General features: G+C 62.8%; 1 protein-coding gene across 2 annotated transcripts in view; it reads left to right on the top strand.

Moving 5' to 3' along the window:
- Positions 1-2,329: 2,329 nt before the first annotated feature.
- Positions 2,330-26,969, top strand: part of DDR2 (discoidin domain receptor tyrosine kinase 2) — a 54,639-nt gene continuing 29,999 nt past the window's right edge. The window contains exons 1-2 of one of the 2 annotated variants that reach the window (XM_037035193.1): positions 2,330-2,625; positions 23,258-23,365. In XM_037035193.1, coding sequence (XP_036891088.1) covers positions 23,284-23,365 — 82 coding nt within the window. In that variant the 5' untranslated portion in view covers positions 2,330-2,625; positions 23,258-23,283. Of the gene's footprint in view, positions 2,626-2,653; positions 2,759-23,257; positions 23,366-26,969 lie in introns of those variants that run through there. The other variant, XM_037035194.1, reaches the window with a different exon arrangement.

Below are 26,969 nucleotides of genomic sequence, written 5' to 3' on the forward strand. Positions count from 1 at the left end.
GGCTCAGGCGAACGTTCAGGTTTCCTTTGTTCTTTTTCAGGGCCCCTCCTCCTGAGGGCTCAAGGTTGGACCCCTCAAGGTTGGTGTGCTGAGTGGCCTGGTGTTTTTCTTAGCGCTACTCCTTCCCTCTGACTCAGCTCGGTGGCACTTGGGTCTTCTGTCCCCAGGAGTCCCCTTGGTTGGCCAGCCGTCCGTGCGTCTGGTTTGGATTCAACATCACCGGCTGAAGCAGATCTGAGTAGTCCACACACACGGACCGGGACACAGATCTTTGCAGACAGGGACTGCGCGCACAGCAGCCCATTCCTCATTAGCGTCCACTCGACGACGGTTTCCATGGGTGACGGGCAGCCTCTCCAAATCCGAAATCTCAGGCCTACGGGTGCATTGTCAGTCATAACTCGGACAGGTCAAGCACAACAGGCCCGGGACTGGGGAAGAGTTCCAGGACTGTTGCTTTTTAGAATTTACTTTTTCCTAGTTTTGTTGAGAAATAATCGTGATCCGTTGCTGTATAAATTTCAGTGATGGTTTCATTCACATACATTGTGGAATGATTACGGCAGGTTCACCTAACATGCACCTTCTCATATAGACACAGAAAGAAAAGAAGGAAGGGAGGGAGGGAAGGGGAAACAATAAGAAATAAGTGAGTCTCCTCGCTGTGATGAGAGCTTCCAGGACCCACCTGTTTCCTGGCCCAGTGCGTCCTGTACTGGTGAGAACACACCTGTGGTCACCGAATCTGGAGATCACGAACTGGAGCTCATTTGTCTTAAAACTGTAGTTGGTGCCCTTCGACCCCCTTCCTCCCACTCCACTCCCCCGCCCCCGCCTCAGCCCCTGGTAACTAACCGTGGTCTGATCGCTTTGTCCAGGAGTTTTCTTCCTTGTTTTGAGTGTGCGCGTGCCCACGAGCTCACCCTGCATTTGTCTGTCCCTGTCTGGCCTGTTTCCCCGAACGCGCCACCTGCCGGCCACTCCACGTTGCCGCAGAGGCAGCGCTTTCCTGTTTCTAAGGCTGAGCCCTGTTCCCTTGTGAGGTGTCGCCCGCCACCACTGCAGGACCACGTCCACCACCGAGTGGCGCCGTGCGAGGCGAGCTCCCTCGCTGAGGTGGGCCAGCTGCCTGGTGCCTGTCTCCAGATCCTCCCGGCCATTCGAATGGCCATTCCCGTGGGTCCTGTCTGTGCCGTCTCCCCTCTTCCTGAGGCAGCCCCGGTTCCAGTTTCTCCTCCGAGGTCTCGTTTTCTGCCTGTCGCCTGCGCAGGGGCAGCCGGAGTCCTCGCACCCCCCACCTGTGGCTCACAGACACACGTGGCCGGTTTCCGAGGGACCAGAGGGCCCCCGGGGGACTTGGCCCAGCAGCCTGGCCCTGTTCCTCTAGGAAGCAGCTGCTGCTCCCAAGTCGAGTGGGGCAGTCGCTCCCTGGTCCCTGCCTATTGCCCCCACCCTTGCTCACCTTGGGGGCTGTGCGACCCCAGGCGGCCGTCCAGGTGCCAGTGGGCAGGGATGGGGTGGCCTCGGGCAGGGCCTGGGGGTGGGGGTGTCTGAGAAAGCCTGTCTCTGGAAGGTGTTAGGTCTCCCTGTTACCCCCCCATCTCCTGACTTTGGGCCTCTGCCTGCCCTGCACCCACTGGGCCTCTGGGGCTGCCTGGAACCAGCCAGGCTCTGGAGGGCGGAGGCCACCAGCCTGGGCGGACCGACAGGACCATAAGCTGTCATTTGCAGGCCGAGCCTCCCCTTGGCTTCCTCCCATGGCCTGCCTCCCCTTCCGCACCATCTCTGGCCGAGGCCACAGACAGGAGGAAAAAAAACACGTTTTGAAAACAATTTAGAAAGTCCTCGTAAAGGCTCGTGTTTTCACTTGGTGGCCTGAACCTGGGACGGCAACAGACCCTCCAAGGCAGCGACCAACAGGGAATTGAGTGGGAAAACAGGGACCCTGGAGCCTATGATGGCCCCCATGTTTCTGGTGGGGGGGGGAGAGGGATGGGACAGAGCTGGGTCTCTGGGTGGGGAGGGCCCAGCTCCAGGCTTTCACGGGTCAAACACGGGAGATCAGTTCTGTGTATGTGACCCAGCTGTCCTGGAAGCTTCGGCCCGAGAGAGAGCCCCAAGCCGGAGCTCCCGCTGAGGGAGAAGATGAGGCGGGGTGGCCGCGCCGGTGCCTATCTTCCAGGGAGGGGGCTTGGGGACAGGGCGGAGGAGACCGGGGTCTTTCGGACTGTTCCCTGGCCGAGCAAATTTTTTCTTCTATGAATGGGTTTTGCTGTAAATCACAGCTCTGCCCTGGGTCCCGTGGGTCAGCAGAACGAGGCTCCAAACAGGGGACGGCTCTGATTGGTGCCTCTGCCCCTGCTCCCAGCCCCTCCTAATTGAAACCAAATGTGCTGTGTGCTGTGTGCTGGGAGCCTGGCGCCTCCCCAGGAAACCTCAGAATGTGAGGTTCTCGCAAAGGCGTCTTGCATCAGCCCGTGGATGTGTGCCTGCCACCGGCTCCCGCGCGGGCAGGGCGGGAAAAGGGGCCTTCCACACCCAAGCCCCGCTGCGGGGCCGGGGGGACGCCGCGGACAGCAGCCGCTCTGCTTTCTCCTTCCTGCAGCCGTGCGCTCCTGGATGAATGTGAGTGAGGCGAGTTTCTGTCTTTCTTTCGTTTTCCGAAAGCGAAAGCGCTCTCGGTGCCTCTCCTGGCCTGTTAGGAAAAGTGGACAAAGGAGGCCCAAGCCGCCGGGGACCGTGGACTCCAGAAATCAAGGTCCCGCCTTTGTGGGGGACTGGATTTAGGGTCTGGAGGGAGGCTTAAAAAGAGCTAAGGGCCAGAAAACGGGCAGAATCGGGGGACCCGCAGCGGCTGCCCGTCCCAGCGGCAGCCTGCCGATCTGGGGTCCGAGGAGCCAGGCCGAGAGACACAGAGCTGGACCGGGCAGAGGCGTTGGGTGGGAAGCGGCAGCTTCGGGCCTCGGAGGGGGCCCAGTTCGGGAGAGGCCGTCCTTGGGGGCTTTCGTGTGCACGGAGTGCTGACTTGTCCAGAGAGGGGCGGCCTCGGCGGAGGCTTGGTCTGATGGGGCCTGAGTGGACGCTGGTGGGAAACCCCGCGAACGGCCTGGCCCTCCCGCCTCGATGGCCTGGGCTGCTGTCCCCTTTGTTAGTGGGACTCGGGGCTGTTTGCCGCCGGGACCTCGAAGTGCTGGAGACTGCTCAAGAGTCCCATCCAAGGGGAAGGAGTGTTTTTCCCCCGAGCGGCGGAAACCGTCAGGCCAGCCATTTCGGGCGGGAGTTCACGCTGCCAGCCCCGCGGGGCCTCAGCACCATTTTGCTGATGGCCGGGCTTCAGCACCCTCCCCAGGAAGACGGGAGGAAGGACGGACAGAGAGCCGGGGCCTCTCCGGGCCTCGCTTCACGGGGGCTGCGATGAGCTGACCTGAGCGAGGGTCTCTGGACTCCCCACTGAGCGCCCTCCGTGGCCAGGGTCGTACAGGGCCTTAGCGGCCAGCACAGGACGGTGGCCGTCAGTGAGCGGGGAGCTGGGCACTGGTGTCCAGGGGCACTTTTGGCTGGGGGTGGAGACGAGCCAGAGGACACCCGAGGGCTCGCCCGCCCAGGGCCCCGGGTGTGGGGTGGCTGTGCCTGCCGTCCCATGGGCATCAGCCCCAGGGCTCAGAGCAAGGGACCCACTGCTCAGAGAAACGCAGCCGGTGACCTAGACGCTCAGGTGCACCTGGCTCTCGCCCTGCGCCCGTCGAGATGGCTGGCATCTCGTTGTTGAAACGGAGACGCGGCTGGCACACGGGGGTGGGGGCCCATTTCCGGTGTCCGCCGGCGGCGAGGACCGTCTGTTGCGGCCATAGCCTCATCACCGCCCCTCACCTTACTCAGCTCCGGAAGCGTGTTCTCTCTGTGACGAGGGTGCACCCCCGTGCTCTGAGTCCCCAAGCTGTGATAGGGCTCGCCGACCCCACACGGGGTGGGGCAGGGTGGGTTGGGGCTAGAGCCTCATTCGCCTGGGAGCCTCGTGGGATCTCCCTGAGGTCACCGGGAGCCCGGGGTGTGGGGAGGCCGGGGGCGGCATCTCCGAGGGCCAGTCTCTGGGCGCTCCACGAATGCCCGTGTGGCGTGAGGAGCCCAGGACCGGTCAGAAGACCGGGCTCACGGCCTGACCCCCCCTCCGACGGCTGGCACGGCGCCGACCCTGTGTGCACCCTGGTCCCTGTGTGTGACCAGAATGGTGGCCGTGCCTGTTGGTGCTTTGGCTTAAGGACGCTGGCCACAGCCACGTCTGCGGGCTCCAAGGGGCCTGAGCACCCCGGCTGTTGCAGGGGGCCACCTCCTGGAACAGAAGCCATACCTCCGCATGGACAGCTTTCTGCTGAAGCTGGTGGCCTGCTTGGCCTGGACCCCTCCCTGAACGTGGGTCACTGCGTTGTCCCCGTGTGCCCTGCAGGGGCCTGTGCTGCCCAGGACAAGGCTGATTCAGGGTCGGTGTCCCAGTTTCTCCCTCCAAGTTTTTCCGGATGAAAGGTTCGCGGGGCCGCTTTGCACCGAGGTGCCTGGGGGCCGTGGGGCTTCTCACAGCGAAGCCCCATGTGTGCGTGAGGGGCTGTGAGTGCAGGGCGTGGGCCCTGGGAAGGGTCTCTGTGGGGGTGTCAGCCGTTGCAGCCCACGGTCCTGGATTTCCTCAGCCCCAGGTGCTCGAGCTGCGGTCACCCGGGTGGGTCAGCACGAGGCCACAGGGAAGCGGGTGCCCTGCCAGTCCCAGGTGAATGAGGGTCACACACGCCAGTGAGAGGGGAGCCGCCGGACTCAGCTGGAGTCTCTCACCTGCTCTTCCTCCAAAACCTGCACCATCTGGGCACCTATTTCTCGGGGGCTTTGGTTATTGAGACGATATTAAACGGATCTCCTTTCGTGAGGAACCGGCCCAGCTCCCCCTCCACCCATGAGCACCTTTCTCTGCACGTGGGTGGTGGTTTGATAGCCGCCCCCAGACCACGAACGAGCCCTTCCGTGGGCAGTGACTGGGCGTCTTCGTTTTCTGACCACCTTCCATGGGTGAGCATGGGTGGGTGGTCCTCTGCGTGCATTTTGGGGGCCGCGAGGACCCGGGTGGCGCTGTGCTCCCCCTTCCTCTCGGGGGCTTGCTCACTGAGTGTTTGCCGAGCCCTTCAAGGAGCAGACAGAGGGGCGGACGGAGGGACAAACACAGGTTGGCAGGGTGCGTGGTCTGGGGAAGGACACGCCTCCGGCCAGACCCCCGTGAACCCAGAGAGGCAGGTGTGGGCATCCTATGACAGACGCCGTCCAGGCACCGGGGGGCCAGTCAGGGCAGAGGGCGCGGCCCTGTCTGTGCGAAGGAGCACAAACACTCGTGGGCTCCCCGGGCCGGCCTGGGGACATCCATGGCTTCCCTTTCCTAAAACTGAGATGAACAGGACTAGAACGGTGTGAATGGGTTTAGTGGATGTGACATGTCCCTCCCTCCTCTCTGCGTCCTGTGCGGTGGGCAAGACTAAGTGCTCCCTACGGGCCCAAGCAGACGAGTGCAATCTGTCCTGCCCGCGTGTGTCCCGGTGGAGGGTTCCAGGGGTGGCCGAGGGACACATGAGCAAGTGTGGGCTTGGTGCCCCTGAGGGAAGGGAGGGTCGGGGTGAGTGGCCCTCGGGGTGTAGCAGGAGATGGAACTGGCCAGGCGGGAGGCGAGGCAAAGGGGGGCAAGGCCTGGCCTCAGGCTGCTGTGACCAATGGTGACAGACTGACCGTGACTCCGTCAATAGTGAGGACTCGGCCTGGGTGGGCAGCCGGCTGGGACCGCGGCATGATCGTCCACATGGGGGTGCTCTCTCACGTTGGGGGTGCTCTGGGCCTCGTGCAGTTTGAAAATGTCCCTCACCTGAAAGCAGCGAGGAAGGAAAATTGCGGGGAGATGCAGATAAGTTCCCCCGACTGAGAAGGCTGCTGTCTGAGACCCGTCTGGAAGCGGAGGGGCCGGGTTCTGACCGGGCGGTGGGTGAGCTCCGACACGCCGTTGGCTGTAGGGAGGGCCTGGAAGGACCCCGAGAAGCTGCCGTTGCTGCTAATGGGAGGGGGCAGGAGCAGGGAGCGAGCGGTGCCAGCTGAGGGCAGCACACAGGACCGGTTTGCCCAGGACAACTCAGAGTTGGAGACCGAGGTCAGGGTGGGGCCGCGAATTCCCCTGCGGCTGGACGCCTGGGTCGCCGAGGGGCAGACGTGCTGGAGAGGCCGGGCCTCCTTCTGAGCAGGACAGACGTCTCCCTCTTCCTTCTCGGCCTCGCTGGGCCGCCACACATTTTCTGCAGCGAGGGGCTCGGTGTGTGCGCCTCTGCTGGGGACGGACCCCTGGAGCGTCACTCCCCAGACAAAGGTGGTGTTTGCCCCCCCTCCAACAATCTCCTCACACCGGAGGCCTAAGGGGTCTTCAGCCACCTCCGTGATGTGCATTTCCGAACGAGCAGTGCAGAGCCACCCGGCACCACTGACCAGAGGACTCACTGCAGGTCTCTCCGTCACACGGGCTTCCTCAGACGTGACTTATCTGAACCACACTGCTCACCTCCAGACGCTGTCATTGTGGTCCTCCCTCCCCGCCACTTAATCTGAAGTGATCGTTTCAGAAATTATTACCGCCCGGTCCAAGGCTCAATGCTATGATTAGCCTCGGCTGCCTGGCTCATCAGACGCCCCTGCCCCTCAGCCGTGGCGTCGGCCTGGAAGGGGCGCTTTGGAAGATGCTTCTGGGGCCTCTGGTCTCCGGTCCAGGCTTAGTCCCCTCTGAGCACGAGGAGACTGAGGCGAATTATAAACTCACACTGGGACACGGGGCTCCATCCATGCGCGTGGTCTGTCGCCTGCGTCTCAGGGCTCCGTGTCTTTGCCGAGACTCAGAACCTTTGGCAGCGAAGGCCCGGTTCTGCTCTGTTGTCTGTTTGGGCCTGGGGGCTCTGGCTCAGGGCTCACACCACCGAGTGCTTCCAACAGACTGGAGCCGTCCCCGTGTCCCCTCGAAGATGTCTGAACAAGCGGCCAGGGGATGCTGTCAGGAGGTGAGACGCAGGGTCCCGGCTCCCCTCTGGCCCTGCCTTGCTCCAAGTCTCTCTGTTTTCCTTCTGTGTCTTCCCCCCCTCCTTTCTGCCTGTCACTCACCCCTTCCCCTCTCCGTCTGTCCCCGGCAGCCCTCATGTCACCGAAGGGACATGAGGAGTAGGCTGTGCAGTGTAAACCTCCTTTGAAGAAAAAGCCTGTGTTTGCAGCCATAGCTGGATTTTCCTTCAGGAGCTGGGAGCTGCCTCCGCCCCTTGTCCTCATCCGTTTCTCCTGTCTCTGGGATGGGATGTCTGGTCCGTGTGTCCCAGAGGACATTTCCAGGGTGTGTGGCGGGGAGGGAGGGGCGTGGGGACTGGGACTGGAGTGGCCTGCAATGTCTGAGGTCTCAGGACGGGTCACAAACTCGGGGAACGATGGGGCGGTTGGGAATTTAGCTGTGCCGAGCGACTGTGACGAGGCAGGGCCAGGTGTCCGGGGACATAGGGTGCGTGGGTCTCAGGTCAGCTTGGATGTGTCTGTGGGCGGGGCTCTGGGATCGTAGACAACACAAGCGGGCAGCCTGATGGGGTCAGTGTGCTCTCGTTTGTCCTGGGGTCCGAGGACGGGGGGCAGCATTTCCAGCTGTGGAAACGGTAGCTGTGCATTTTGCGCCCATGACATTCGAGGGACTCGGGAGATGACCCGACAGGGCCACATGTGAACCAGAGATGACCCCAACGTGGGCCCCACCTGGGAGGCCGGGCGGGGGTTTCTCTAAGGAGAGCGGTGGGTCTGGCACCCTCGGAGGAGCCAAGCAGCGAACCAGGAAGGATCCTATGGGACGGGAAGTTGGGGGGTGGGAGGGGGCGCTGGCCATTGGCTGGGCCGGGACAGCTGGACACTGTGTTGGGGCACAGCATCCGCATGGTGCCTCTCAGAGGAAGGATGGGGAACCCGGGAGATGCTCATTTCCGACGCCCATCTTGTGGGGTGAGGGTGCCGCTCTAGCCCAGATCGAGGGTCCCACAGCATCGGACCACTGGGGGGACGCTCAGGGCCACTGCCTCATGTGTGAGACTCTGGGAGCTACTGTTTTCTCAGTTCCCCATCTCTCGTTTTGCCTCGATGTCCCCAGTGTCCCCAGTGGCCCAAAGACATGACCACAGCTGCTCTGCCCTCACGGCCGCCAGAGTCTCCCGGGCCAACATCGGGCGCCGGCTAGTTCTCCTGGGGCTGAGGGACAGACACTGAGCGGCTCTGGCTGACAGCATCCACCCAGTTTCCTCCTGAGAGTGTGGCCCCTCAAAGCCCCTGCTTCCCGGGCCAAGGCTCCGCTCCCGCCTTGGATGGAGGGGGCTGGGGTCTCCCTGCAGGACGCGCACAGTGTTGTCAGGACGTGTGTGACATCCATGCAACATCCCGGGGAATTAATGGGAAGGATCGTGTGGCCTGGTCGCCCAGGTCTAAGCCCGCCCGGTTCTTTGCCCCCGTCACATGCACTGTTCTGTCCGGGGACGGAGAACCTGCCGCCCTGTGTCCACACAGCCCTGGCTTCCTGCAGGACAGCCTTTCCCAGTGGAAGGACCATCCACCCACAGCACCCAGGTCACCCCAGAGCCCATTGGCGGTACAGCCGTCTGGGCCTCAGACCTCAGAATTGGTCACAGAACTGGCGTGGCGGGACGCATGTGTTCATGGGGAGCACACTCGGGGCAGGTTTCCATGCTAACCGAGGTCACAGAGGTGACAGCGAGACTTCCGGTCCTTGGCAGTTCCTGCGACCAAAGCAGCCAGGTCCCCCAAGGGTGTCGCCGGCCCTTGCTCCTTCCTGGCAGAGTGTCCCGCTCAGAGCGAGGGGCTGCCTCTGACTCCACCCAGGCCCGGCGGCCACCTGCTGAGTAAACAGAGGTGGACGAGGACCTAGCTTCATTCCATGTCACCATGGTTTCTCTTGTGTGACCCTGGCCCGGGGACAAGTCACCACAGAGACCCCTGACCAACAAAGCCAAAAACACTTTCTGTCCGCGCCTTCACGGCAGAACGTCAGCTGGTCTCCGGCTTGTGAGATTCACTCTGAGTGTTTCTGAAAGCTGTGGTCATGCGCCCAGGCGACATCTGACCGTTTGGTCAGGGGCACGGACCGCTGTCCCTCAGACTGTTGGATAAAACGTGACCGCAGCCACACGGTGATCGCCGACTGCTCTGAATGAGCCAAGGCTTGACCTCTGCTTTTGTCAGATCGGCACAAGTGCGTTTATTGGTGTGCCGCAGAATTTCAGTGATTGGTGTGTGTGCCCTGAGGTGACAAAGGCTAAAAATCGCTGCCTTCCAGGATAGGAAGTCTCTGTGATGTCCAGCCCTGGCCACCGCTGCGTCCCCATCTGCCGTGGAGCAGCGGAGCCGTGAATCTGACCCCCACGGGGTCAGGGAAGGCCCTGGCCCGGGGGAGTCGGGCGATGGCATCTAGGCCCCTGGGGCTGTCCCAGGCCCCGCACACGTCCCTTCCTTCGGAAGAAACATCCGATCGCATCACGTGGACTCCTTCCTCCAATCACTCAAACTGCATGCGACTTTCCCCAAGGGTGGGAAGAGCCCACGGCAAAGGCTGCGTGGGGGCATCTGGGACCCCTGAGCTGCAGCCTCAGCCCAGCAGCGGTGGTTGCCCCGTGGGGCCGCCAGGCTCAGCTGGCGAGGCCTCTCGTCCTTTGCCCGAGTCCCTGGGACAGTCTCACCTGCGGCCTCGGTCACGGCTTCCAGCTGGGAGGTGCAGGTGCACAGAGCCAGGCTGCCGGCCGAGGCCTCAGCTGGGGTACGTGGGGGGACGTGTGAAGGGGGAGCGGCGCCGTGGTCCCCGGGGATGGAGGCGCACCGCCTGACCTCCAGGCCTGGGAGAGACGGGTGACGGAGGAGCATCCGGTCCTTTTCCTTCTTCCAGGTGACCTGGGCCCGCGCGGCCACCTGTGGGCTTTGCGGACCCTTTGCTGCGGTTCTAGGGGCTTCAGGCTAGCATGGACCCAGAGGGCTCTCCGGGCGGGCAGAGCAGACAAAGGGGGGTGTCCCGCCCTCCACCCCGGGCTCTCCCTCACCTTCCTCTCCTCCTGAGAGACCCCAGGAGGGGTTCCCGGCTGCATCGGGCGGGGACCCCCTGCCCTGCTGAGGTGGGGGGTAGGGGAGAGCCTTCGATGACGCTGCAAAAGGCCCCGTAGTCCAGTTCCTACGTGTTGTGAGAACCCGGGACGTGGGACGTTCTATAAAAAGTGTTAGATCTGGGAGAAGATGGGAAGCCCGGTTGGGGACATGGGACAGTGGGGCTGCGGAGTGGGAAGGCGGGAGGGGGGCCTCGCATCTGCATGGCCACAGCCTATGGCACGGGTGCAGATGGTAGCTGAGACAAACAGCCCCCAGGCTGACCCTGCAGGGCCAGGGGTCCCAGTGAGTGTGTGTGGGAGACCGGAACCAGATACACCGGGCTGAGCACCAGTGGGCTTAGCGCTCACCCACGCAGAGTGCATGAGAAATGCTAGTGGTCCCTTGCAGATGTTTGGCTGATGTCCCCGGGCAGGTGGCAAACACCTGCTGCAGTGGCTGGAGCAGAGGTGTGGAGGCTGAGACGGGCAGGGGGAGGTAAGCGGGTGGGCAGCCTGGCCCAGGGACCTCATCCTGAGAGGCCCCCTCGCGCAGGGAGGGTCCGACAGCCTCCTGGGGCTCTGTGGGCGTGGCCAGCAATCACGGCTGGGTGGAGAATGAGACACGCTCGGCCCAGGGGCCGAGAGAACACCATTAATCTTCCTGTTGCACAACCGGCCTTCCCAAGCCCTGCACGGGGGACGGCGCCTCTGGGTGGGGACCCAGCCTTCACCCTTTGCCGGGAAACAGGTGGTGGAACACCCTCAGCAAATGGCGGGACTGACTGCACCTGAGGGTCTGAGAGGTGGGTGGCTGGGGGGCAGGGAGAGCCCACTGGGAACTTCACGCAAAGGGGTCTCTTCCCCCAGAGGCTAATTTTATGGAGAATTGTCTCTTCTGCAAAGAGGAAATATTCTTATAATTAAAGAAAAGCTATTAAACCAGAGAGACTCCTTGCATTCCCTAGAAACACTCGTGATTTCATAGAAATAATAACCCCCCGGGATTGTAAACCGATTCAGCGAGGAGTGGCCTTTGGCAGCGCCCTCACTGTTTCATGGACAAGTTCACTGTCATGGCTCTGCCCCAAGGGAAGGGCCCAAAAGGGACACAATTTCTGCACCAAGATGTGGCCTTGGGTACAGAACAGAAACGATCCCAATGGCGGGCACGGGGGCGGGCAGGGGGCTGGTTAAAGATGCAGATTGTCATCCTTTCTTTTTTAAAGATTTTATTCATTTATCTTTAGAGGGGAAGGGAAGGAGGGAGGGAGAGAGATATCAATGTGTGGTTGCCTCTCAAGAGTCCCCTGCTGGGAACTGGACTGCAACCCTGACTGGGAATCGAACCGTGATCCTTTGGTTCGCAGGCCCATGTTCAATCCACTGAGCTACGCCAACCAGGGCGAATTGTCATCCTTTTTAATGTGACAATTTCTGAGGACTTTAGATAGTACAGGAAGGTGCTTCCGGCTTTATATGAACTGAAACTGGAAGTCGCAAAGTTATGTAAAGGTATTAACTCCGTTACGTTAAAACACACAGAAGAACAGGCGAATGGAGACGGGCCAAAGCGGGAGCCACGTTTGATTTCCAGAGACCCCTGGGTTCTTCGCACAGTTGGAGGCTCATAGCGACGCCTGGGCTCCTTCTGCAGCCGAAGGGGCGGTAGAAGAAGGCGCGTAATTTTTAAAGGGGGCCGATGTCGTAAAGGGGTTTTGTTGTTTTCAGAGAGAGTTGGTGGGTGCCTGGGCTGCCCCCTCCTTCCCTGGGGTCCTGAGGGGCATCCCCCCAAGGAAGGCCTGTCGGGCTCCCAGCTCGGTCCTTTCCACCGGTCACGCCACTCCTGCGCCGCGCTCTGAGCTCCACTCTGGCCCAGGTGTGCCCCCCACCCCCCGCCACTGCCACCCCCATGGACCGCAGGTCCAAACCCTGCTCCCGTGGCAGCGACTTCCTGGATCAAATCCCAGCTGCTCTTCCCGGCGTCGAGTCCCCACACGTACGCACCTTGTCCCGCCTGAGCCCCTCCCCGACCCCACGCGGACCTTCAGCTCAGGGATAACTTCTGCCTCGACCGCCTCCCCCCGCTCCCATCAAGTCCACACCTGACCCACACCTGACCCTCACCGGAGGCCGCCTGGGGAAACTGAGGCTTCACCGGAACACCTAGGGTGCGTGGGACCTCGGGGGGTGGGGGGCTGCCGGTCCTGTGACTCAGCCTCACAGGAGGGGCCCAGCGGGGGTGCAGGGCAGCGCCCACACTGACTCTGCCTGGAATGTTCTGCTCCTTCCCTGTCTCCTTCCCAGCACAAGAGGCCGAGCCGCTCAAGGGTAGAAATCTTGCTCGTTCGTCTTTGCAGCTCTTTCCGGAACCCACGGTGGTGGGCTTAAAGCCGGGTGGGCATCAGCACCAGGAACAAGCCAGGCGAGGACAGACCCTTTCTGATGGCAGTGGGGGTGTGTGTGTGAACTCTGGGGGCACAGGGCTGGGGCCAGAGCTCGGCAGGCCCTTGGGGTGGGGACGCAGTCGGCCGTCCCCGCACCCTCAGGCGGGGTGTGTCACCCGGATGCGCAGGAACACCGTCTGTTTGCAGATGAGGGGGCTTCAGGGAGCGCAGCTGGGCTCCTCCGGGGCCCACGGGGTGCAGGGATGAGTGACAGACGTGCAGGACACCGAGGGCAGGACTTCACCGGGGCCTTTGCACGCCCGGGGCCTTTGCACGACCGTGCCCGTGGACGGCGCAGCTGGCCGCCTTGACCGGGGTCATGCGTGGCCCCTGAAGGTGCCTCACGGGCCGGTCGGCACCCCTGTGCGTCTCTGTGAAGTGACAAGTGACACGAATTCCGCGTCTCCTCTTCCTCGGGCGACTGGTCCCTCGTGCGATGACGCTAGAGGAGGGTCGGGAGCGAGTGCGCCCCGTGTGCCCGCCAAGCAGGAGGGTGGGAGGGGCCCGCGCGGTGGGGCAGCTGTCCCTGAAGCCTGGCTCTGCCCCTTCCCTGTTGGGTGGCGGTGGGCAGGTCGCCAGCCACTCTGTGCTGCGGTGGCCTCACCTGCAGGGACTCGTGTCCTTGGGGGCAGGGGCAGCAGCTGGCCGTGGACGCCGCAGGGCTGCTCTCGGCTGGGACCGTCTCAAGCCCTGGCCCCAGCCTGGCCCCAGCCTGGCCCCCGCCACCTGGCCTGCTTCCCCTGCCCTCGGTGGTTTTGGGGCAAGTGACCTGGCCAACTCCACATGGGGAGGAGTGCCCGCCTTGCACGCCCAGGCTTGGCTGAGGGGGACGAGCAGCGCTGCCCTGTTTGGGTTCGTTTTCCGTTTCGTTTTACTGATTTGGTTCTGTGCACTGTGGGGAGGGCGTGACTTTTCGGGGCGCTTGCCCAGCCGTCTGAGGGGAGTGGCACTGGTGGAGGAGCGGCAGCCTTGGGTTCCGGTCTGCCTGGCTGTGTCACTGGACTGACACCCTGCCTCTTGCACCTGTGTGTGGGGGCAGGGACACCTGTTGGCCAGAGACACGGGGCCGGGCACAGGAGAGCTCAGTCCTGAGCCCCTGACCTCCTCAGTGCTGGACCCACACGAGTGATGAGCGCCCAGGGTATGGAGGCCAAGTGGGAGGGGCGGGGGGACATTCTGGTGGGCGCCTGGTGTTCCAACACTGGGCTCCTCCCCTCCGAGCTCCCAGCTGACACGAGGCCAGGGCGCCTGCTCCGGAAAACCCGATGGAGATTGACATGGAGACAGCAGCGTCAGGCCAGAGAGGGTCGGGATGGGCCGGGGAAGTGCCCTTGGCTTTGGGGAGTGTTCCAAGTGGCACTGACCTTTGGGAACCGAGCTGGGGTCAGAGTGACAGGCATGGGACCCACATGTTGCTCTGTGAGCACCAGCCGTGGCCGTGGCCGTGGCCCAGTGTCTGGGCTTCCTCTGCGTCTGCCCTCACCACCTCGGTGCCTGCCCCGCCCCGGGGGAGGGGGTGCGGGAGCTTTGCCCGGACCCCCTGAGGGGTCGCTGTGGCGTTTTCCCACCGCAGGGCTGGAGGCTCAGCGGGGCGACGTCCCACCCGCAGCGGACGGGTGGTTCAGCCGAGGTCTGAGCTTGGGCGGCGCTGGCTCTCGCGTCTGAGCGTCTCACCGCAGGCCACGCCGACTGCGTAGAAGCTGCCAGTGTCCTGACTCGAGTTCTGTGTGTGGAGACTCAGCGCGTGGGGCACGGACCTGCTGGGCGGGGACACGCGGCCGTGACTCCGGAGCAGGGCCACCCCTGTGCATCAGGGGCCACGGTTGTCCCTGCGCCGCCCACTGTGGCCGCTGGCACACCGGCTGGGGAAAGCCAACAGGTGGATGGACGGTGACCCAAGCGTGTCCTCAGTGCCCACCCTGCTCCCTGCCCCTGCGGGTGCTGGCTGGGGCACTGGCCTCCAACTCCCGCCCGGGGGTCGGCGCCTTGGCAAAGTGCTGCCGCTGCGGGCGGAGACCCAGCCCTGGGCCCCTCGCCGCCTTCCACCTGAGCGGCGCCCTCTCTTGGCTGTGACTCCGGGCTGCTCACTCAGGTGGGGGACAGGGTGCTGGCGTCCCTGGGCTGGGGTGAGGTTGCCCCGTGGGCTGGGGCTGCGGCTCGGGTGGCAGTGGCGACCAGCCAGCGACGAACAGTGACCCATTTGCCAGGTAGCCGTGTCCACAATGACATGCTAAGTCCACAGGTGTCTCCTGTGTGCATGGATGGCCGACACCGTGGTGCCGCACCAGGGCCAGTCGCCCCGGAGGACAGGCCGGCTTCCTCTCAGCTCTGTCCTCCTCCCCTTCGTACTGAGCCCAAATCGCACAGCCATTCGCTCCCGTACTCCATAGTCCACAGTCTCCTCATCGCCCAGCTCTTCTCACCCCCCTGGGGCGGCGATTTGGGCCGCTGCTCCTGGGCTGGGCCTGCCTTACCCACGCTGAGTGGTCCCAAGGGCTCCCCACTCGCCCTGAGCCGGGACCAGGCAGGGCGTCTGCTTCCCTCTGCCCTCTGACTGCCACACAGGCCGTGCTCGCATCCCATCTCACACTCCCGTCACTCCTGGATCCCTTTCCTCCGGCCCCTCGGAGCTGGCTCAGGTCGCTGGGCCCAGCTACCTGGGGGTGCTCCCCCACAGCCTCCCTTCCCATCTCACCTGCCATCTTCGCACGCCGGGGCCTGGGAGCCGATTTGGTTGTTCTGGGAAGTCCCCACTGGGGCCCCCAGAGCACCCCACGCCCGCCCTTCACTGCTTCTACCCTGGAACCGCCTTTGTCTTCCGAATCTCCCGCCGAAGGTCCAGACACGGGTGGCAGGTCCCGGTCTCCGCCTGTGCCCAGTGCTCCCGGCCGCTTGCCGGGTTTGGAAGCTGGGTAAGGGCTGTGGGTGATGGATGTGCGTCCAGGAGCCCACGCCTGCTTCTGTTGTGACCGATAGGACCACGTCACCGTCCAGCGGAACTCGCCGGCTCACAGAGCCGGGCCGGAGCGGTGTGCTAGGTCATTACGCTCATCCCGTGTTCCGCAGAGCCTCGCACACCCGAGTGTTGCCTTTCAAATTCCCTCGTTTACTTCGTCTCGCCCAGTCCTCCGTCCGTCACACGTCGATCCACAGAGCTCGAACCGGCCTGGAACACACAGGGACTCGAACCCCCGCCCCGGCTCACGGGGGCACGGCACCGCTGGCTGGCCGATTTCTAACACTGGGACTCTGTCCCCAGAAAACGAGTCAAGTTAACTTTTGTTGAATTCGTTGGGGTTTTGGCCAGCCAGGTGGGCGTCTTCCCTGACTTACCACGGCCCCTCCACGTGGAAACGGGAGCTTTTGGTGAGAGGAGGCGGTGGGGAGATGAGAGGAAGAGGAAGTGGCTGCTCCCAGTGACAAGTGACACCTGCTGGGCCTGGGGATGGGACACGGGGCCAAATCCTCTCAGAGTGAGGGGATTTTTGAAAAATGGTCTTAGTCCTGGCTGGTGTGGCTCAGTGGACTGAGCGCTGGCCTGGGAGCCAAAGGGTTGCCAGTTCGATTCCCAGTCAGGGCACATGCCTGGGCTGTGGGCCATGTCCCCAGTAGGGGAGAGGCACACTGATGTTTCTCTCCCTCCCTTCCCCTCTTTAAGAATAAATAAAATAAAATCTATAAAAAATTGTCTTATAGGATTATTTGGAGAACTGAAGATGTTTGCGCTTCAGACACACACAGCTGCCCCATGTGGAACACTCACTAATGCCAGGTGCTCCCGGGTGGCACCAGTGCCATCGCAGCCCCACCACCTCGCTGACACTTGAGGCTCAGAGAGGGCGAGTGACTTGGCCTGGGTTGCACAGCAGGCTGGCGGGAGTGCCGAGCTGCGAAGCCCTTTTCTGTGCCTGGAACGTGCAAGGCTCCCAGCCGCTGGCTCTGCTTCATCCACAGCAAAAGTTCACCAACCAGCTTGTTCTGGGGCTGCTCGTGTGGGACTGTAGGCCGTCTGTCCCTGGGGATTGCCCTCGCTGGGGCCGCCCGCCTGGCTCGGGGTAGAGGGACAAGCTCCACCAGAGAGTGGGCGTCAACCTGCAGGGAGGCCGGGACTTCTCCCACCGAGCACGAAAGCCTTCGCCGAGCAGCCAGGGCTCACAGAGGACCGCTGGGCCGTGGGCGCACGGGCGGGCTCAGGGCAGAGTCCCTCCTTTCTGGGGAACTGGGCTCCTGGACAGTCGGGGAGGAAACAGCTGGCCCCCTTCCCCGGCCCCTCTCTGGCCCCTGGGCTTGGCCTGCTTGGCCGAGGGCGTGTGTGTTTGGCGGTGACTCCTTCCCTCGGGTGGGTGTCCTGTTTCACCGGCTCCTGGCCAAGCCGAGCCCCTGGCCTTCATCCCAGGGCCTTGGCCGCAGCAAGACGGGTTTGGAAAGAGGCGCTGAAGGAGGCCCCTCTGGTGGGCAGGGGCGGGATTGGCCCCTCACCGGTCCCAGCCGGAAATGCAGCTGACAGCCTCACCCTCTCTCTGGGCTGGGGCTGAACCCCTACCTTGGAGCAGCCCACTCCTCCCACCCACACACCCACCCACCCACAGCCTGCAGTTGCCTGGACTTTCCTGTGCACCCTGATTTCTGTACCCAAGGCCCTGGCCTGGCTGCTCCGAATCTCCTGCTGAGGCCACCCCCACTGGACCCCTCGGAGCCCTGTCCCCTCCCCTGGAGGAGCCTCACCCCACTCAGTGGGTCCCACCCATGGGGGAACCACAGCATTTAGAAGCAACCCCCCCTCTGCTTCTCTGTTGCTGAACCTCACGGGAGCCTCGGGCTGGTCTTATGGATCAGCGGGTGTCTCTCAGACGGGCTGCCGTCAGAGGCAGTTTTTATGAAGCACCAGGAACTGATTCTCCTGGGTGAGCCCAGAGCAGTTCCCAGCTGGACCTCAGTGGCCCCTGGCAGGTGGCCTGGCTCAGGCCACAGTCAGATGCTGCAGGGCCCCCGGTTGTGAGCAGGGAGGGCAGCGGGGGACAGACGGGGGGAAGCAGGTCCCAGCAGGGGCTGGCCCCCGTCAACCGCACAGGCTCGGGCACTGCCTCTGCGTGAGCCGAGGGGGCAGGGCCTGCTTTGCTGCCAGAGGGTGGCACTGTCCCGGTAATTTGATGTGTGTGAGTGCTGGCCATGTCCTTGGGGCGGTCAGAACACCATCCCCATGAAATGAGACCGGTCCCGTCATTTACAACCAAGAACAACAGTAACAGAAGCGCCTGCTCGAGGCCAACCGCGCCTCTGAGTGACCTCTCCTGTGTCCACACTGGTCCTGCGGGGCACAGCTGCCCTTAGAATCCTGTCTCCAGATGAGGAAACTGAGGCACGAGAGTGATGTAACTTGAGAGCTGAGCCCACACTGCACAACGCAGCCTGGGGCTGACCCCCTGAGCTGGCCTGCTTGTGGGGCGGGGGGCAGCTGTGGCATTGGACAGAATTGCAGGGCGGCCCATTTGTCACCCGGGGCCGTCTGTGCCTGTGCCGCACTGACCGACCATAAAGGCCGCAGCTGAGTGAAGCCTGTCTAGGGCAGAGCAGAACCTCCTCATTCGTTGGAGACTGACAATTGCGGTTCATCTTCGTGTCCATGAGCTTGAGAACGGTCGCCAGGACGCTTTGCTGGGCAAGGTTGAAACTGGGCAGGGGGGGAGTCTGGCAGGGGCACAGCAGACCAGAGGCCAGCGCTGCGGGGTGCGTGTCCAGGAGGGGGCGCTCATTGGCACCTTGCCAATCCCAGCTCCCAGCTCCCAGCTCCCAGGGAAGCTCCTGCCTATTAGGAGGGAGTCGGCCCCCAAGAACTGCCCTTGCTGGCTTGTCCCGCAAGCCATGGCCTCTTAGGGACGTGCTCCATTCCCAGAGCCCTGTCCTGGGGTGTTCAGCAGACAAGGAGGAACGACGGGGTTGGGGCTTCCCAAGCCTGGAATCGCTCCGTGTGACTCATGGGATGAGGAGTTTTCAACTGGACGCCTCGGGGTTTTCCACGGTGGGAGGACCTCGCGGGGGCTGTCTAGGCCCTCCTTCGACCCTCTCTTCCGGGACCGTCGGGCAGGGTGTGCGCCCGTGAACACGGGGAGGGGAAGGCGACTTTCGGAGGAAACTGTGGTCCACATCCAACGGGAGCTCATCTCGCCGGGCGTGTGTGTCCCGTCTCCGTGGCCTCGGGCGAGTGTGTCCTCGTCTCTGTGGCCTCGCCAGGCCGAGAGGCTTCCTGCCAGCCTCCAGGGGCCGCACCGGGCTGGCTCCTGCCCCATCCAGGCTCTTCGTGGGTTCTGGACGCACCTCCCCGTCCCTGCATGGTGGGTCCTGTGCTGAACTCGCAGGTTTCTGAGGAAGATTAGGCATAGAAGCTGCTCTAACGGGTGATGCCTCCCTTGCAGGTTGGGGGTGTGAGGATGCTGGCGTGTGGCTGGACCGTCACTCCCAGGGTGTGGCCACAGTCCGCCTAACTGGGCTCACTCAGACGACCTGTGCACAAGCCCTCCTCGAGGTCTGTCAATAATTGTCTCTGCAGGTGTACGTGGCTAACGAGCAGCTCACAGTATGAATTCAGCACCCAGACCGTCAGCCGCACGCTTCTTGCTCGCTCACTCGGTCATGGCCATTCTCTGCGGAGGACGCGGCAGCCAGGCACACGGCTGCTGCTCTCGGTCCTGGACGGGCAGGGCGTGACGGCGCGTCCTCCGTATGCTCTGCAGGGGGCCGGTCTCGGGGCCGGGATTTGGGTGGTCCAAGGTCACACCATCACCTGGACAGAGGCTGTTTCCATGGTGCCTCTCAGCTGGTGGAGAAGGAGACCCAGGGTGGCGTTTCTGAGCGATAGTCTGTGTGCAGACGTGCATTGTGCGTGCCGGTGTGCACACACATGTAGGTCTTTTCCTTTTCTCCACCTGGCTGGTGCACTGCTCGGGGATGAGCTGCCCGTGGCTGCTGGTTAATGAGTTTGTGAAGCCCTGACCCTCCTGAGAGGCAGGCCTGTGTTTGAGGGCAGGAGATGTGCTCCAAGGGCGAGGGGCCGGGCACCCTGTAGGGTGAGCCGGACAGCGGAGAGATGGCTTCCAGTGGCGGCGGGAGGTCCCCTGGAGACGTGCCTGTGGCCTGGGGATGTCCAGCCCCACTCCGGGCACCCACAGCTCCATGTCGTCTGAGGGATGCTTGCAGCTGGGCCCCACAGGGCTCCCCAGGCCCGGGCAGCTGGCCTCCTTCCGAGGAGACCTTTGGCTGGACTCTCCTGCCCAGCCCGAGTGGGGGAGGGGGGTAGGCCGTGGTTTCTGCGGCCTGAGACTTGGCGCCCGCCACGCTCGGCTGGGTCCCTTCTCTGGCTGGGCCTCTGTCCCAGAGTGACCCCGGCTCTCCTCCCGCGGGCTCCCAACAGCATGGCCCTGGTGGCGTTCATTCCAGACACGGGCCGAGGGCCCTGCAGGGGGCGCTGTGGCTTCTTTCTCCTCTGTGGCCTGTGTCTGTGACATTTGAAATAGCCAAGAGCTGGGCTCTCGGTCCTCTGTCACCGTGTGAGCTGGCTGAGGGGCCGAAGGAGGAGGCTGGCCCCCGGGACCGGCGTCGTCCCATGTGCTGAGCTGGGCATTTTGGAGCCAGGGCCGGCAGCATGAGAGCCAGGGCGGAGTGGGTCCCCAAGCTGCTCGCCACCCCCCTGCACCCCCACCCACAGGAAGTCTCACCCCTACCTAACTCTGTAGTCACCATTTTATGTTTCTTTTTACTGTATTTTATCAGTATTTTTTAAACCCTGTGTATTGATTTGAGACAGACAGAGTCACATCTGTTGCTTGCCTCCCACACGTGCCCTGGGCCAGGGGTGAACCTGCAACCGGAGTCACAGGCCGGGCTGCGGTTTTGAGTCCTGAGTGGAGAGAGGGGCGTTGTCCTGATGGTCTGTGCTCCGAGCGCCCGGGAGCCCAGACAGCCGGGCTCCAGCTGCCGAGGTGACCTGTCCAGGGTCTTGGCTCGAATCGCTCGAATCGCTCTGCACTGGGAAAGCTCTGGCTGTTACTGGGTGTCCTGCCCCTGGTCCCACCTGTCCCACGAGGACTGGAGATGGGATGCCCTCTTGTGCCGCCCGCCCTGGGGCCCACCTGCCTTGTTGGAGGGCATGCGTCTGGTGACCTGTGTCCATGACAGTGACTTCTCCCAGGGTCCTGTCCTCTCTCTGGACAGGGGAGTCCTCGGCCTCCCCCCACCCCGGACGTGCCCCCCCTGTCTGCGTTTTACAACTGGAAAGGGAGAGACAGAGCCGGATGCTGGGCTCCTCCGACTGAGGTTGGAGTAGGGCAGCGGGGTCACCCGGGTCATGGGGCACACCCGGCTTCAACATGGACAGATGGACGGACGAACAGATGGGGACTCCCCGGGGGAGCTGGGAGGGAGGAGACCTCAGCAGAGCTTGAGAATCACGAGAAAACGAGAGTCTGTCGGGCAGGGCTGTGGGTGTGCGCGCACACGTGTGCGTGTGTGTGTGTGTGTGTGTGTGTGTGTGTTTGGGGCAGTCTCCTGCCAAACCCAGCGCATCCGCCTGCTTGTTTGCTGACTGGGAAAGGTTCCCCGGGGGCTCTTCCCTCCTCTCGACTCGGAGATGGAAATGACTCAGCAGAAAGGAAAGCCGAGTGTTCAGTGACCCCCGAAAAGCCTGTGGGGCCCCCGTCCCCGTCCCAGCCAGGGCCTGGTCTCCCAGGTGTGCCAGCCCAGGTGCTGCGGAGCCACACCCTCCATGCCCAGGGTCCCTGCTCCAGCACTGCCCCGGCCCATCACCTGNAGGGCTGTGGGTGTGCGCGCACACGCGTGTGTGTGTGTGTGTGTGTGTGTGTGTGTGTGTTTGGGGCCATCTCCTGCCAAACCCAGCGCATCCGCCTGCTTGTTTGCTGACTGGGAAAGGTTCCCCGGGGGCTCTTCCCTGCTCTCGACTCGGAGATGGAAATGACTCAGCAGAAAGGAAAGCCGAGTGTTCAGTGACCCCCGAAGTGACCATGGGACCCCAAAGCCTGTGGGGCCCCCGTCCCCGTCCCAGCCAGGGCCTGGTCTCCCAGGTGTGCCAGCCCAGGTGCTGCGGAGCCACACCCTCCATGCCCAGGGTCCCTGCTCCAGCACTGCCCCGGCCCATCACCTGGTGGCCCCTGCCCACCCAGCACCCCAGGCCCACCTGTGGGCGGGAAGGCCTGCCCGGGCTTGGGCAGGGCTGTGGGCTGCTGGCCTCGAGGGCAGGCTCCTCCTTTCTGGCCTCATCACAGGCCCATCAGGGTGGTCCCTGCAGAAATCAGCGACTCAGGTCAGGGCCAGCAGCCCACAAGCACGGTGCCTGAGAGAGCGGCTGGACCTCCTCAGGCAGCTGGGAGGGCTGAGTGACCGCTGAGCGGGTGACGGGCTGGTGCTCGCCCACAGCCCGACCTGCTGTCTCCGAGGTTTGCCCCACACGTCCTTCCCTGGGCGTGAGTGTGGGGACTCATTGGCACCCTGCTGCCACAGTGACCGGCACAAGGAGGCCTGGTGTTGCCCCATCTGTGGGGACGCCACGAACCCACACCCCTCCCCTGTGCTCGGAAGAGATGCTGGGTGCCGCCATGTTTGGGGAGGGCAGGGAGAGTGTCTGTGGAAATTACTAGAATTCTCTTCATGGGGAGTTTGTCTCTTCATCCTCATTGGTTGATTCAGTCCTTTGAGTCAGCATGGACGGGTGGATGTCCAGTTCACACCTTGAGTTGCAATCTAGGACCGCTTCATTGATTTATTTTTGCTCAGATTGCCCCAGCCTTGGCTGCTGGGAATCTCTCCTGGGTTCAGGGTCCCTTGGACACATCCCTGTGAGGTGTCTGGGAGTGTGTGCGTGTGCCGCCTCCACTTCTGACCCTGGAGGGGTCTCCAGGCCCCTCCCGTGCATCTCACCCCCGTGCGAGATTGGGCCGTGTCGCCCAGGAATCCCCCTGCTCTCGCTGGCACGGGTGCCGGGCATGAGGTCTGGACGTTGGGTCTGCTCGTTGCTCTTGGGGTGTCACTGCTTTCGACCTGCGCGGCTGACGCAGTGAGGCAGCCCAGGCGTGTACACTTGCTATGCACACACGCATCTACCAGAATCTGCACACGTCTCCACCCGCACCTGCCTCTGTTGAGTAGGTGTGAGATTTCACCGATGCCTGGCTCCGACCCACCGCCCTGCGGCCGTTCTGGGGAAGATGAACACTCGGGGGGCCGCTCACCACGCGTGAGGCAGGATGCTGCCGGCCTTGCCCCTTAGGAAAGGCAAACGCGTTAAGATCGTTTCCTGAGCGTCTCCTTCAGTCTGATGCTGGAACCCACATCAGAATGATGCGAATGTTACAGGTGTGAGTTTGGCCATCTCACTGCCCAGTTTGGGTAACTCCTCGGCGACACCGCGCCTGCCTGGAGTCTGGCTCAGTCCAGTCCCGTGGGCCTGTGGGACCCCCGGCGCTGTGACAGCCGACAGTGCCTTCAGCTCTCGGGGCTGTGATCAAAGTCCTAGGCACAGAAACAGGCCCTGGGAACCCGGGGTGACCAGGCGCGCGGCGGTCTCGTGGCGTGGCCTCGCCTCACTCACGGCCTCTCCTTCTCTCTCTGGCTCCCCGCGGCCCTGGCGGGCTGTAGGCTCCAGGTCGGTCGCTGCCCCGGAGATGACCCCGCTCCCCAGGATGCCCCTGGTGCCCGTCCTGCTGCTGCTTCTCTGGAGTCCTGCCGAAGCTCAGGTCAACCCAGGTAAGAGGCCGCCGGCCGCTGTGCGCTGCCCACCCAGCCTGATTCCAACAGGAAGCCCCCGCGCCCCCCAATCCAGAGGATGGCTCGGCCAGGGCGTCACGGTGGAGGGTTGCTGTCTGTGCTCACTGAACCCTGGGAGGGGCTCCAGGGTCCCACAGGCAGGGTGTGAGGAAACCTGTGGAAGTGGGGGTGGAGCCCTGGCTGGTGGGGCTCAGTAGACTGAGCACCGTCCTGGGAACCAAGGGGTCGCTGGTTCAATTCCCAGTCAGGGCGCATGCCTGGGTTGTGGGCCAGGTCCCCAGTAAGGGGCGTGTGAGAGGCAACCACACAATGACATTTCTCTCCCTCTCTTTCTTCCTCCCTTCCCTCTGTCTGAACAAATAAATACAATCTTAAAAAAGAAAAGAAAACAGAGGTGGGGGAAGGACCCATTTCTTCTGCACCTTTGAGAACCAACAGGGCGGATTTCCAGGTGCCTCGGGGAACCCTGCAGGCTGGTTCTCCAGGCGCCCTTAGGTGGCTCCCTGTGTGTGTCTCGGGCTGCCCTGGGGGCCCTGGCCTTGCGGGGTCTCAGGCAGGTTCTCCTTCCCACGGGGAGCAGCAGGCTCCAGAATAATGCGTTGGGAGGGATTGTCTCCTCCCACCACCCCTCCCCCTGCATACTTTTATTACACGCATTTTTAAATTGAAATTGACTCAGACAACAGAATTGCCTGTCCGTTATCACGGCGATGCTGCTTGACCACCTGTACAAAGGTGGGTCATGGAGGGACTGCTTCCGGGGCTCCCATCAGCCCAGCCACACCCCTGGTGTGGGAGATGGCCAGTGCAGACGGCCGGGTGCAGGGCTGTGATGCCCGCTGGTGTGTGTGTGTGCGCGTGTGTGCGTGTATGTGTGAAGGTCGCTCCGCAGCCGGAGCAGGAGCAGGAGCGTGACGCAGCGTTCACAGCCATGCCAGAGTCTCGTCCACTGGGGTTTCCACAGCCTGTCTCAGGGACAGTGTGGCCGGAAGCCACTTGGGGATGGGGAGGGACGTGGTTGCCTCTGCGCTCCGTGCCAAGTGCAAATGTAGAAAAGCGTACGTGGCACATGCGTGTTCCATATGATGGATTTGCAGACAGCACACCAGCTGGGTGGCACCCGGACGGGGACACAGTGCTCCCAGCCCGCACCCCCTCCCCCCACGGCGCCCTTGCCCTGTGTGGCTGGCTTTGCAACTCGGGTAAATGGAATCCTACAATGTGAAAGTTCCCCTTCATGTCTGGCTTGTTTCACTGGATGTTTTCTTTGCGATGGTTCACGTTGTCCTGTGGCGTTACTCTGGGTACACTTCATTCGTGCGGTGTGCTGTGGGTGGGACTTTGGGTCACTCCCAGGCTGGGCCCCTTAGAACCGAACCTCCTGTCGTCACGCCCACACCCCTCTCCTGCAGAGGTGCCGGCTCGGTCCCTCTGGCAGCCCCCACAGTGGGGCTCTGGGGTCGTGTGCTGCCTGTGACCTTCTCCCCCCACTGCCACCGAGTCCTCCCAGGGGTCCTCTGCCCCTCCACCGGCCATGGGAGTCAAGGCCCCTTTGGGATTGCGATTCCTGAGGGCGGGGTTCGTTGTTCCCTCCACGTAGCAGGGAATCATTTGTGAAAATCCCCACCATCCTGTCCCCTCCCACAAACTCCACTTCCACTCCCTTTCTAGTCAAGACGAGATGTGGCCAGAACGCCGTAAACTTGAAGATCATGTCGCTTTAAGGAAGATGGCGCTTGGCAGTTTCCCTGGACGAGCTAGCGGGCTCTCTCACCCTTCCCTCCACCTGCTCCGGCCGCTGTGAGGCCTGCTTGCCACCCCTGCTGCCCTGGCACGCCTGCTGTGGTCCTTCGTCCTGTCCCTGCAGCTGGGGGAGCAGTCACTCTGTGTGCATGGGGGTAGGGGGGTGTGCCGGCTGCTGGGCACAGCCGTGGAGACGGCGCGCCATGGGGGGGCTTCAGCCGTCAACCAGACCATTCTAGCCTCCTGGGTCAGCAGCCACTGCCGCTGCCCCCAAGCTGGGGCTGGGCTGGCTAAACACAGTGGCTCTTCCGTCCAGGGCAGAAGAAACACAGTTCAGTGTGCACCTGTCTTTCTAGGAACACGAAACGTTTGTGTGCATGGGTGTGATGGGTGTGTAGATTCGACAGGGCCTGCGCGGGCCCCGGGGAGGGAGAGACCTGGAGGGTTGAATGTCTCCTGCGTGAGCCAGGCTGGAGCTGCCCAGGTTGGCCCCTTCTTGCCTGTGTGTTTGTTTGGTGAGCCCGCCCTGCGGGCCGCCTCCGGCCTCCTTCCTGCCAGTAAAAGGATCTCTCTCTGGGGACGACGGAGACTCTGTCGCCCCGCAGCCCCTGGCCTGTGCCAAACAGGGAAGAGGAGAACTCGACCTTCGAGGACAGCAGCAGCTGACCTCCAGTGGCCCTCGGTCTGTCCCTGGAAGCGGTCGAAGGGGCATCGGCCCATGTAACCCTCACGGTGACCGTGTCAGGCGGGCTGTCCGTTGTGCCAGCTCCACGGCGGAGGAGCCGAGGCCCTCGGGTGGCTTCCTCAAATCCCCCAACCTGGTTCCGGGGCAGAGCTGGGCTGCCGCCACCCTGGGCAGCGCGCCTCTGGCCTCCGTGCACCTGGCTTCCCACGGAGCCAGCCCGAAAGCTCAGGTGTCCCCCCCACCAGGCCGCCTCCGGGGCCCTGCTGGTGAGAGACGGGAGGTGTGAGGGTGAGCTGGCAGCAAAGGCTTCGCCGGGTCAGACGAGCAGAGGAAGGACGGCCCCTGAGCTGAGGCGAGGAAGGCCCAGAGGCCTGGGTGGAAAATGAAAGCGTGGGCAGCCCTCTGGGGGTGGGGGGCATCACCAGGCACAGGCGAGCTGCCCCGGACCCACTGGATTTTGGGATCCTCAGGCCGTGAGCAGGGCTTTCTCCTCGACAGCTTCGTCTTCACCTGCGACAGCAGGATTCTGCTGCTCCGTGTCCTTCCTCCGGGGACGCGGGTTCTGTCTTTTTGTTTTTAACTGAGATTCTTTATTTTATTTAATTTTAAAATTTTTCAGGAAATGCATACCCCTTCTGCCATTTCTCCCGTCTTCCACTTCCTGGCTCTGGTAGTCGTCAGCACATTTTCCATTTGTAAGAGCTTGGTGTGTGGGTTTTTTGTTTGTTTGTTTTTGTGGGGTTTTTTTTTCAGATTTCACACATGAGAAAGACCACATGGTGTTTGTCTTTCTCTGACGTGTTTCACTTAGCCTAACACCCTCTGGGGCCGTCCACGTTGTTGCAAAGGGTAAGACCCCATTCTTTTTTAGGGCCGAGTAATACTCCATTGCACGCATACACCGCTTTCTACCCCACGGCTATTGTTAGGCACTCAGCAGGTTTCCAGAGCCCGGCCACTGTGAATCGTGTGTCAGTGAGCAGAGGGGAGCAGGTGACGTTTTGAGAAAGCGTTTTCTTTTTCTACAGGTATATTCCCACCAGTGGGATTGACGGGTCATACGGTAGCTCTTTCTTAATTTTTCGAGGACCCTCCATACTGTTTTCCGCAGTGGTTACCCCAATAGCAATCCCCCCAGCGGCGCACGAGGGCTCC

The sequence above is a fragment of the Sturnira hondurensis genome, unplaced genomic scaffold (assembly GCF_014824575.4).
Source record: "Sturnira hondurensis isolate 20B ecotype Veracruz unplaced genomic scaffold, ASM1482457v3 Scaffold0022215, whole genome shotgun sequence".
Classification (NCBI taxonomy): Eukaryota; Metazoa; Chordata; class Mammalia; order Chiroptera; family Phyllostomidae; genus Sturnira; species Sturnira hondurensis.